The following is a 12,246-nucleotide window of genomic DNA, read 5'->3' on the forward strand; positions in this document are numbered from 1 at the left end:
TCAATTCTCAAAATTAAGATGCTGATGTGAATTACACTGAAATGCCGTTATTGGTCTTGCGCAATGAACCATTCGATGTTGTAGATTACTGTGATTGGGTATAGTATCTTCGTATGTGTCATAGCCAAAATCGTGAGTGATTATTTTTCACTTTATTAAATATCCATCTATCTTGTGCAATACTTGGATATTGAGTTAAATTTTCCAAATGTTAGGCTATAATGGAGATATAGAGGGATCAAGAATGGATTTCATAGCAGTGAATTCAATCGCTTGTCGACATTTAATTTCGAATTGTTCCGCTTGAACTCAATGTATACCCCGGGGTTTCGTCAAGCACGAATGAACGATTCAATGATTTGACCGTTATCTCTTTTACCTCTCATATTTCAGTGTCCACATCGTGGTACAGGTATTTGATAAATGAGTTTATATAGTTTTGGATCTTTTAACTGAATAAGCCAACAACGAGCGACAACAAAGACTAAATGAGTCAGCACTAGGCATTACAAAGTTCAGAATAACGGGATCTTACTACCTAATACGCCTACACAAAATATCGGGCATGGGCTGATCTCTGGATTGTCTTAGATTAGTGACCATCTCAGGTAATGCTGGAACTTTTTGATTTTCTTTCTGCATTTTCCTTTATTGACAGCTGCAATTTTGCTTCTCAGATAAAATGAACAGTGACAGAACGATTGTCCAGCTTTTTAAGACGGCATTTGTTATATGCACGATTCTAACATTTGGAGTGATTTTGAACAGTAAGTTGTTTTCCTAACAGTCGTCAGTACTATGAAATTGGAAAGTTGTGGATGCGTTTTCGGTATAGGACGCCAATTATACAATAATTGGAAACCATAATTTATTCTCCTTTTACATGTAATAACTGTTAGCTTTTGTGTATAAGTCTCTCCACATAAAATGATTTTTGGTGAATTGATCAGTTTTTCTAAGTTATCAGCTTGTGTTATTTAGAAATCACTCTGTTTATATGTTGCATCGCAACTGCTAATGACATTTGCATGGTTTCTTTATGACAATTCAGATTCCAAGTATCGTAAAATATCAAAACAACGCAAGCCAAGAATGTATAAAAACGTCCGATCGACACTCAAGTTGATACAATGAATAGCTGTAAATGCGCTCAAATTTCTATCAATGTTAATTCATTCCATCAATGTGTACAGATTCTACACTCATTGTATGACCAACCGTTCTTTATAATATTAATAAAGTTTATATAACATCCCAATTGTTATCTACGCCCTGTACATGAAGACGGTCGCTCGGGAGCATATACATTCCTATACTACTAACTATAAATCAATTATACACCATTTACTTTACAAAACAACGTTGTTTTGTTTCGTCTCTGGCTTTTACGTTTAAGTCCCTGAAAGCCTTGAATACATTAAGATCGCGCACACAGCAAACGGCTTTTAATAGGGTTAGGGGCTGGATAAACTTCAGTAGGGTAAAGCATGGGTAGAAAAATTGTGATGCCCTCCTCTTATTTTAATTCAGGTGTTGCAAAGAAAAAAGATAAAATAATTGCAGAACGAGATCATCAGACATTAGTAAGAATATCACTAGTGAGGGAAGAATATGAAAGGAAGATGGCGGACATGAAAATGATTTACGAACAGAAAGTACAACAGGTAATTTATGACCCAGTTTTATATTCACGATTAGGGATGTTCAAATAATTTTATTTAGTAAGTATTTCAATTTGCTTCAAGTAATTTATAGAGATTTGTTGCGGTGTAAATGATGTTTTCAATATGAAATTAGAAATGTTCATAGAAAGAAAATACGAAAGTTTACGTTTTTCCCCATTGTGTATGGGGTCTCAAAATGAGGCATAAACGAAAAAAATAACATAAATTTACATCATCCTATTCAGGTAATGAATTTGATGAAAAAATCGGCAACGGAAGAACTGGAAAAACAAAAAAACGAATTAGAAGAAAAATTTGCGAAGGAATTGAAAAATCAGTCAGGTGGGAAAAACTGAGATAATAAGTCGAAAAATGCGTTCTTTTAAATAGGTTAGATATTTTTTTGTTGTGAAATATAGACGTTCTCGTTTTATGAGTTGATAAACTTCTGATCAAAAGATTAAGTATTAAATTAAAAAAAATTGCCAGAAATTCATAGTGAGAGAAAGTAATGACTTTTTAAAATCATGATTTCGATTTGTCGAATTACAATTTCGAGAGGCGTCTACCGTTTGCCAAAAACGAGAAATGGGCCTCTTCACTCCGTGTGATATGATGACATTACACTTGTTGGCTGACTTAAAAATGAACCATTATTGATATCCTATTTGAGAAAATGGTTTAAATAAGCTGGAACACGTTTTTTCTAAACTTTACCTACCTACATAAACAAATTTAGTTAGACAATAGTTTTAAAGTTTTCAAACTCAGCTGTATGGAGATTCTCGTACGGACTTCTTATCCCGATGCCATGCAAAATGGTTTTTATATAAATTTTATTAAACAAAGAAGGCGACGTTGTGAAATCCGGACCAACTTTGAAAGATGACTTTTGTATTGGTCCATAAGGTATAAGGGGCTTTACATTACAATAATAATATCTATTCCTGTGACAAAGACTATTTTCTGAAAATGGACTGTTGTTTTTGTTAAGAGTTTTCGAACAATTTCTAAAATTTTAGGCAATAAGAGAATCTAATGTGCCATACAATGTACAAGTACAATGCGAATTATAACTTAGTAAAACCTAGAGATATTTTTTTATTACTTATAAATACAAATCAGTTGTAAATACATAATTTTCACGCATTCTAGAAATAACTATTTGATGCCGTTTTAATTCATATTTAGAGGAAATTGAAAATATCAGATTACAGTTGAAACGAATTGCTGATCAAGTGAGTAAATACTGACTTGTATAGTATATTTTATCTGATAATAACTCACATGAAAGTATATATGATTTATTAAACAAAATCCAAGGCTAGTAAAATAATTTTTTTCTTGATTAGCACACAATCTTCAATACAGCGATGCCCTAAAACGGGCCTAAAGATAATTACTTGGGGTTAGGTTCTAGACTAGAAACCCTTTGTTAGTTGACTTAATCTTAGAATATTGCACTGAATCGACAAATTGGTTAGATTGTGTCGAATTAGAAAGATTGCTATATATACTTCTAAATTCGTTAGCTGCCTACTATGTGCCGTAAAGTATGTTGATAAATCCCTGTGTGATGTATGTTGTCACTAGGGCTGGGGATGGTTAACCGGTTAACCGATTTTAGATGGTTAACGGTTACGATTTATTATAACCGTTAACTGACATCTCAGGTACAAATCATTTTTATAATGTACAATTCTTTCAAAAATGATTACGTCATCGCAAATTTATCTCCTGTGGCGTTTAATTCAAAAGAATATCGCTAACTCTATTTGCGAGGACCTAATAAATGTGCTAAATACCTAAAAAAGTATCAAGATTGCTGATTATAAAAATTTGACAATAATTAATTATGAATCAGTTTTCGGTCGAAATATATTGTTCACGATTTTATTTCAAAATTGTACCGTATATTGTATATTCAATGCCAACCAATAAGTGCGTAGTTGATGCTGTTTTTCTTTATATATCTCAAAGTAGAATTTGCACATCAAACACTGAAAATTTGTCACATAAATGACATTTCATAACGGAATCAGGTTTTACTAAAATACTTGCATATGTCCTATCCACGCTACATATATATTGCAACAGAGCGATCACGAAACTATCTCGATTCGTGAATAATTTTGAGCAATACCGGGATAAGGTCACGCGAAATTGCTGTGTAACCATTGTGGCGTAACAAGCTAAAATTATAAATTATTATGTGAAACGTCACGCTGCGGTTAACCGGTTAATTTTACCCGGTTAACGTTTAAAGTGTTTTCCCTGAAATTCCCAGCCCTAGTTGTCACATAATGTATGGGCAGTCACATTAATATAACGTGTCTAAAATACTAGATGTTTAACCTGTGACTCATCACTGTGTCTCAAACAAGATCTAATGAAACTTTAAAACAAAAAATAGATGTAGAATCTGGAAGCTTGGACTTTTAATATAAACACTCCCTACTAGTGGATATTTTAAATCCATTACCTCAAAATCTTCGAACGTTTTCAATTCCTTTAATTTCATTGCCAGGAACTAAATCAAGAACTGAATCAACAACAAAATCAAGAAGAAAAGAGTTTATCAAGTTTGGAGAAAATCCAGCAACTTCTTTCAAAGATAAAATCTCAAATATTGCATCGAGAGAAGGAATTAAAAACCGATAAAAATGAAAAGTATTCTTACGTTGAAGATAAAGAATTACCTAAACAGATCACTAATCAGTTAGACAGAAGAAAAATAGACAGTGAAAAGTAACATTTTCGATTGTTTAAATTTGAATTCTAAATGATGAAGCATCAGAACGAAGGGAAAGATACAAATAGCGAATATCTAAATAGAAATAACGATGCATAACGATAATTTATATCACACATTTTATCTAGTCTGGATGTGCATTTCGCCGTTTACGGGCGAATTTTGCATCAGATTTCGTAAACAAACTAAATTTGCTATTTCCGTATGTAGAAGGTTGAAGACGCCTCTCCAATGCCAGCTTCATCTCAATATTGACAAACGATCGAATGAATATATTCTATCACAAACCCTTCATCACATAGATATTGCTGATATGTTCCTTTTCATATTTCCTATGAATCAGAATGTATCGACCGTATGGGTGCGCTTCAATGACCAACCTAGAAGCGCCGATAACTTTTCTGTGGCAAGGAATAGTTTCATCACAAGTATATGGGGAAAATACGTAAATTAGTTGTTGTTGTTGTTAAATAAATTATTCAATGAGAGTCTGAGCTACAAATATGCATGCACAAATAGGCTATTAAAGATTCAAGCACTCACTGTAGCTGCTTGGTATCTTGTTATATATTTCCATTTTATTCTTTTTGTATATTTTATACAGCACCATATCATTTTCATAGTTTGATTTCAATTTAATTTTGAATACGGAATATTGCCGCATTATATTTTCTTCAAAAGCATGCTCAAAATTGCAATTTTTGTGAAAAGGTTACGCTGCCAGGATCGGTGTGGTCCGATTGCCGATAATCTACAAAGACGATGTCGATGGCCACCTTTCGAAAATAGTCATGAACTTCTATTTGCGAAATTTTTGTTCTAGATTTTAGAACTTTTATTATAACCATATATATGTGTGAGTTTTTTTCGAGGGCCATTGCAATTTCAATTTAAAATGTAAAAAAAAATGCTCAGTGTTATAGAATTTCACTATGCTAAAAGTTGACTCGTTTTATTATTGAAAGACCGCATAAATTAAAAAAAAACTGCCTAAAAACCCTTCAACCGCTGTAATATTAAATTATTGCTTATTATAGTTCCGTTGACAAATAATGTTCTCAAATCGAATGACATCTTGTGAGGTACCGGATGGACCTTAGTAATTATTCAGTCAGTCAGCAATGTAAAATGCAAATATTCTTGACTGAGAAGTCAGTGTTGAATTTCTTGGTATTTATCTGGTTGCAATGGTACATGACATATCTAGTATTTATCTGTTTTTATGTTCTATAATGTCGCACGAATAAAAGATATATTTTGCATCTTTGTCATTACTATTTTTCGTCTCGATACGCCGAGATTTGACAGAAAAATTTGTCCCGTGGACAAGCCTGGGGATCATATAGCTGGGTTGCCATGTTGCCAGTTTAGTCATGTTTCATTGACTGCTATCAAATCCGAGTGAATTGTCACTGAGGCCAAACAAGCTTCAAGTTTGGAACAGCTTGGATTGACTAAGAAACGCAAATTGATACACCTTGTGATAAGTGGGTTCACCTAATCCTTGCATAGAATATCTGATTTAACAGCAGAAAGGTAGTGACAATCTGACATATATACTAATTTTCGTGGAATCGCTCATTTCATCATTATCCATATTTGGTGATGATGCCTTAAGAAGGAGGGTTTATTCAGGCATAGGTTATTGACTTCTGCATTAGATAAAGAATTGAATGGGAAGCTGTTCTGTAAGCAAAGTCTACAGTACCAAGGAACATCATTTGGTTCATTACTCATCTTACGAAACTATTGTAACCTTCAAGCCGCAGCATTTTAAATAAATATTGTCAAACTGTACGTTTGTTTACACAAAGTGCAGTACGTTGGTATAACGTCTGTATCGAGATATAGTTGCAGCTTGCAGGTGATAACACCGCCCCGACCATTGCAATAAATCATATTCTAAAAAACGAGTCTTTATTTATGTGAGTGAAACATTCAAAAATCTTTTCAAAACTTCTCTCCATTAAAGATGATGTTTGCAATCCTCCGATTTACAGTCTTCAGATTGCATGTAAACTCTGTGAAGTACAAGGCTATATATAACCTACGTGTCACAGAATATAAGTGTGAATCTTCTCATACCCCACATTCACCAGCAGACAATGGGTAGAGATTAGAAAATATGTTCGGCAAACTTTAGTAAAGTGGTATTCTAATCTTCAATTTTCTTGAACGCTGATGCTGTAATTATGAAAGTCGAAGCTTGCCACGTAATGGAAGAAGATATTGGATATCACAACAATATATTCGAGTAATGCGAACAATGTGTACACTGTAAATTAATAAAAAATAATAATGATCAGCAATCTAAGAAATTTGAGCACCAATGCTAAAAACATAATATACAATAAATCAAAGTTATAGTTATTTTATTTACATTTTATATATATACGTTTGGGAATATGAAACCTCCATATTTCATCTACTGGTGTGGAGATTTCCAGGCTTGTCCATGGGACATATTTTCCTGTCCCATTCCCATCCCATCGCAATTATGCCTGCCCCATCCCATCTCATGGGCTTCCCATTAAAATAAAATTCATTAAAAATTGTTAAATTTAGGTTTAGCGTACGAAGAGACATGCAAAACAACAAAATTTACGGAGCTATGCTCAGATATATGGACACAAAGTCCCTAACAAATTTTTTCACCATTATTTCCTCGAAAATCATACGGTTTCTGTGTCGCATGGGAAATATGCTGTCCCATCCCACCTCACGGGACGTATCTCATGGAAATTCTATTCCCATGAACAAGCTCGGAGATTTCATGACAGTCATGACTTCAGAGAGTAGAGCTGTGTGATCGGGAAAAATTTATAACCGATCTCGGGTTGGAGAGAATTTGACTCTGACTCTCGACTAAGAGTTTTAACAACTCTGGCGTGGAACCCATGAGAAAATCAAATTTTGATAAGAAGTTTGGCATATTTAATGCTTCTATAGACTGCTAGAAAGTTCAATCTGTCTTTTTTCCCCTGGCACCACAGCCCTCGCGAGTCGACTGTTCTAGAAAGTTTTATTGTCTTGGCGACCTTGTTTTACTTGAGGAAATTTGATTGAAAACGATGTAAACATGTTAGGTTATATTCATAATGTGTATGACATACCTTGATCTTCACAGTATGTATTGTGCCGATAGTAAAAATACATCGAAGAAGATAGCGAAAGAAGGTAGATGATACATAATATTCTTTTCCATTTTTTAGACTCCTTTCTATCTCCTGTGCCACATATACTACTTCCACAACAATATATAACGGACGAAGCAATGTAGGTTATAAAGCCAATTTTGTGCCATACTGAAACATAGTTATCACAACTCTCAGTAATGACGAAAAATTGAATAAGTTAAAGGTATGACAAATAGTGCAAATGAACCAGAGGTAAGTTGTTATCAGATAAGGTTCAAATGTACAAATATTTGCTGTGGTTGCCTACTTTTGATGTGCAAAATTTCATTGTTCAGTTACGCTTGCTTACCAAAAGTAATTAAATATGACAAACTAGATAGTATAGTAACTTACTATTAAATTTATAGTATATACATAGTTCTGACGCGCTGAAACAGAGAACGAAACGGATGCTGTACAAAAAAGTCTAATGGGACAAAACATATGTATGTTCTGGCTATTCTACATCAAATATATATATCAAAATAAACTTTGCTTGGCAATTTTCTTTTTCGGAAATTAGGCAACCAAGTAGTTTATTCAGGTAGTGATAACTTGCCGCTTACATTTTGGGTAAGTCTATTACCTTTTAGTTAAATCTCTCAATATTTCCAAAGACGAATATTTATAGATAAAAATAAACGGTGCATAAATTTATTTCTGTTTAGCTGTAACGTTGCCTATAATATTCATTTCACCATGCTTATGCAAGATTTAGAGTTTGGGCCATGAATATCACAAGTGTGATGGATGTTAGAGGGTTGTCTATTTGCATCAAAAAACTCAAAAATCAGAATGTATATAAACATTTATTTATTTAAAAAATATATATATACTAACATTTATACTCGGTTGATGACATCATTGTGAGAATGAGTAAACTAAAAACTTCAATTGTATTCAAACTCAAATTGAAGAAGGCTTTTATACTTTGACATCTCTGTACAAACACAAGGTTTTTCCTTTACATTTTGTTGTGTAGTTATACAAAAATCTAGCTATATTTTCAACAACAATTGGTTAAGATGCTTTGAACAGAATGACACGAGAGGTGTTATCATCGGAGAATAAAAATCAAATTTCTGCGAATCATTGACAGTATATAGTGGACAGTATAGTGTAAAAACAGTTTTTTTGTAATTCAAAACTCAAGAATTAAATTAACGTTAATTACTAAATTCATGTTACGACATCTCTTTTTTATTTCGAAACATGTGTATATTATTTGATCACAAAACTGTTTTTCATTAAGCTATGAGTATAAACTTACCGATGTACCCAATTTTCTAGCTTTCATTTCGTGTATCACTGCAATAAGAAGTCTTGGTGCTGAATGAAGAGCGATACATATTTTCCAGACTACAGATGAAGGTGGCTGGTCAATTGCTGCGCTGATCGATGGTAAATAATTTATCACCTGTTATGGTAGGACATGACTTTTATTAATACAATAGAGCAATGCTCAAATATATAGACACGAATTCCAAAACCAAGTAGTACGGGTAATATATCTTCGAGTACTGGTATCGTAGTCTTCCCGACTTCGAGTGGAGTGACCACTAGATCTCAACGACATTTCGTGTCCGATTCGTGATGTAAATTTCTCACCCCACACAGTATATCGTTTACACGTTTGCTGCAGCAGTTTACTTACATACAAGTAGTCTTGTAATGCAATACAATGCCACAAGTAACGATTAGGACTTATGATGGTTTACGCTCAACCATACAAAATTGCGATACTTTGATATATATTTATATTTAGGTGACCGTACATTTAAACTCACGTACATTTGAACCCATGTGTATATCCGCGGGTTCAACCTATATGCGGGTGGTAAAACCCATGGGTTAGGTAGGGTTTAAATATCCGCAAAACAAAATAAAAATTCATAGGTGCAATATATGCAGGTGCAATTGTCGTGTGTTCAAATGTACGTGGGTTCAAATGTACGGGGACCTTTTATTTATAATATATATATATATATATATATTATTACTTATTCACCAGTATTAAATGTTGGGACCTGCGCTAGTGTTTGCCTAACAGCATTATCTAAAATTTCATTCACAACAGTAGCCATGACCAATCGAGCTGGAAAAACACTCTGCGGGTACACTGCTTGCCAATTCAGCAAAATTCCACTCAAATTTACGTTCCAGTATATATATATAATAATAAACCGATTTTACTTATAGTTTGAAACGACCGGATGATTTCTGATGCAGTATAGCCTACCCAAATTATGTGTTGGGATTGCCAATTCGATTTGAGCATCTCGAAACTCTATGCTGTCACGTCCACTTACCCCACAATGTGTAGCCGTTGTCCTGTTGAAATCAAAACATAGTGACCAAAGTATGGAGAATATCAATCCAATCAAAGGTAGAAGAACAGTGTTAAATGCTAATTTTGGCACAGGTATTTCGACGAGAGGGTCCATTTGCCCTTTGTTCAAACTAATCAAGTAGTCCATCTATAACATGAAAACAACAAAATATTGATGATGTTTTCATCAACAAGAATATGTTAAATCAAATAACAAAAATCTGCAACCATAACGTCTGAACCGCGACGCAGTTTTTATCCTGACATGCCACCCAGAGATAGCTACCTATGGTTGCTCTTGCCCAAATGCTGTGTAATGTGAATACATTTTTCACGTGTACAATTCACATCCACCAATGTGCTAATGCCCATTTGTGGCAACAATGCTTTTTCACCCTAGCAAATTATCATCATTTTTTCATGCAGCTATTTTGAATTTGAGGAATCTAAATTTAGTTGTGTATGCTTTGCTAAAATAATGCTTATAGTTTATAACTTAACTGCTGTTGCGCAAGCATTCAAATCGTGAACGTTACTCGACGGTTATCTCCAATATTAAAGAAATAAACTTAGTGCAAACAAATATCAAGCGGTGAGTTTGGTAGAAAAACATGCTGTGAATTTATTCAACTGATAGTAATTATGTTGACGGTGAAAACAATCTTATCTTGCTACTATCTCGTACGTTGCTCTGGAAGGCACTAAACTTGATTGCTTCTGCCGAACAGAAAGTTATGGGTATTTTGCGGATAAAGAAGCTCATATGTTTCAGAATGTTTTTACTGTTGTTCTGTCCACGTCCGAACCACACAATAATAATGGGGATTAAAAAGACTCCCTCACAGGCACATTAAGTTACAAGCTCAATTCACTTTGGAAAACTTGAACATATGTTAACGTTACTAATAATATTATTTATTAATCCTTTAAGGACTACCTGTGCTATCTATGAAAAGAAACATTCAACAAAGAGATACAGTTGTCAAAATTTTGATCGTTAATACTTTACTATCTAGATCAGGGTCGGCCAACCTTTTTGGCCGGCGGGCCACATTTTGTTCACTAATAATTGCGCGGGCCACTTAACATGGTAATTATGTTCTAGTTTTGCTACACTGACTAAAATTTAATGAAAAAACCCTCGCACCAAACTTTCTCAATAATAATAACAATGAACAAACGAAGATACAGTAAAGTCAACAAAGTTTTTCTACACGTAGATATTTTAGTGTGAAGTTTGGCAATGTTTTTCGCTAAGTTTGTCAATATTCGCTGAAATGGACGATGTAGCAATGCGAAGCGAATTTTCCATATGACTGTCAGAAATTAGTGATCTCACAGGGGATTTGTCTGCCCAAGTGTATACGACTATTTATGTATCGATATCTTTCAGTTGGTTTCGATTCCAAATGGCACTCATGGCTCGTTTGAAAGGGCTAGCAGAGCGCATTTCAGAAAAATGAACAAATTGTTAGTATTAAAACTTCATATTAACTACATTACTCGAAAAATAGAAGTTTTACTCAATTTTTTTTCATTTAATTCCGAAAATACAGCGCGGGCCACTCAAAACTCTTCGGCGGGCCACATGTGGCCCGCGGGCCACGGGTTGGACGACCCTGATCTAGATTCTAGACATACCTTCTCTCTTTCCTGTACCCATGCTACTGAAAAGAAACGATATCAATGTTTTACTATAATACGGTGTCGATCTATATTTATTAGCGGGGGTCTCCATGATCTGTTTTGGCTATTTAAAACCCAAGCACAAGCAATGAAGTACCAATCACAGTCATAAGCAAACCTGGAAAATATCATATTACTCATAACAAAACGAGTCTACTACTTGTTGTCTCGAGCGAGACATCGAAACTCGGGTACTTGGAATTTCCCGACCAGGCTTTAATCCAGGCTTTGTTTGAAGTTAAGCAGAACTGCTATGAGTTTGAAAATTGAATACGTAATCTATCGAACCTTTTGAACTAAATCAAACTACAATGAAGAACCTTGTTTTGATTTGCAGTCACTATTGAATTGAAACAAAACGAGGAGTAGAATCAAGCAGGTGATAAAATGTAATATTTATTACAAATTATTAGTTGAGTGAAACTCACTTTAATATTAGCTCCTGATATAAACCTAATTATCCACCCCTTCATAACCAGTGACTTTATTCCAAGTTTCCTCTTCTTGACCTATCCAGATCCTTGTAATTTGTTCAATTCAGTCTGCAAACGAGAATCGCCTAAATTATATATAAACGATTATATTGTCTACAGTCTCTACACTCCGAGTCTCATAGAATCCGGATAGCAACTAAGATAG

The 12,246-nt window shown here is 34.1% G+C and overlaps 2 protein-coding genes across 2 annotated transcripts; one reads left to right on the plus strand and one right to left on the minus strand.

The window, feature by feature from the left end:
* The first annotated feature begins 368 nt into the window (after positions 1 to 368).
* Positions 369 to 4,881, plus strand: LOC120342853 (uncharacterized). Its single transcript, XM_039411840.2, has 6 exons — positions 369 to 608; positions 678 to 767; positions 1,531 to 1,664; positions 1,910 to 2,006; positions 2,856 to 2,902; positions 4,192 to 4,881. Exons 2-6 carry the CDS (start codon positions 683 to 685, stop codon positions 4,414 to 4,416), a joined length of 588 nt encoding a protein of 195 aa, XP_039267774.2. The 5' UTR covers positions 369 to 608; positions 678 to 682; the 3' UTR covers positions 4,417 to 4,881.
* Positions 4,882 to 6,155: 1,274 nt separating this feature from the next.
* LOC120343155 (acyltransferase PGAP2-like) lies at positions 6,156 to 10,065 on the minus strand. The gene is made up of 5 exons (XM_078111261.1): positions 9,902 to 10,065; positions 8,863 to 9,009; positions 8,433 to 8,532; positions 7,530 to 7,721; positions 6,156 to 6,691 (listed from the first exon to the last, which is right to left on the minus strand). The coding sequence occupies exons 1-5, from the start codon at positions 10,034 to 10,036 to the stop codon at positions 6,579 to 6,581; spliced, it is 687 nt and encodes a 228-aa protein (XP_077967387.1). The 5' UTR covers positions 10,037 to 10,065; the 3' UTR covers positions 6,156 to 6,578.
* Between the last annotated feature and the right edge of the window lie 2,181 nt (positions 10,066 to 12,246).

Source organism: Styela clava, chromosome 3, assembly GCF_964204865.1.
Source record: "Styela clava chromosome 3, kaStyClav1.hap1.2, whole genome shotgun sequence".
Taxonomy (NCBI): domain Eukaryota; kingdom Metazoa; phylum Chordata; class Ascidiacea; order Stolidobranchia; family Styelidae; genus Styela; species Styela clava.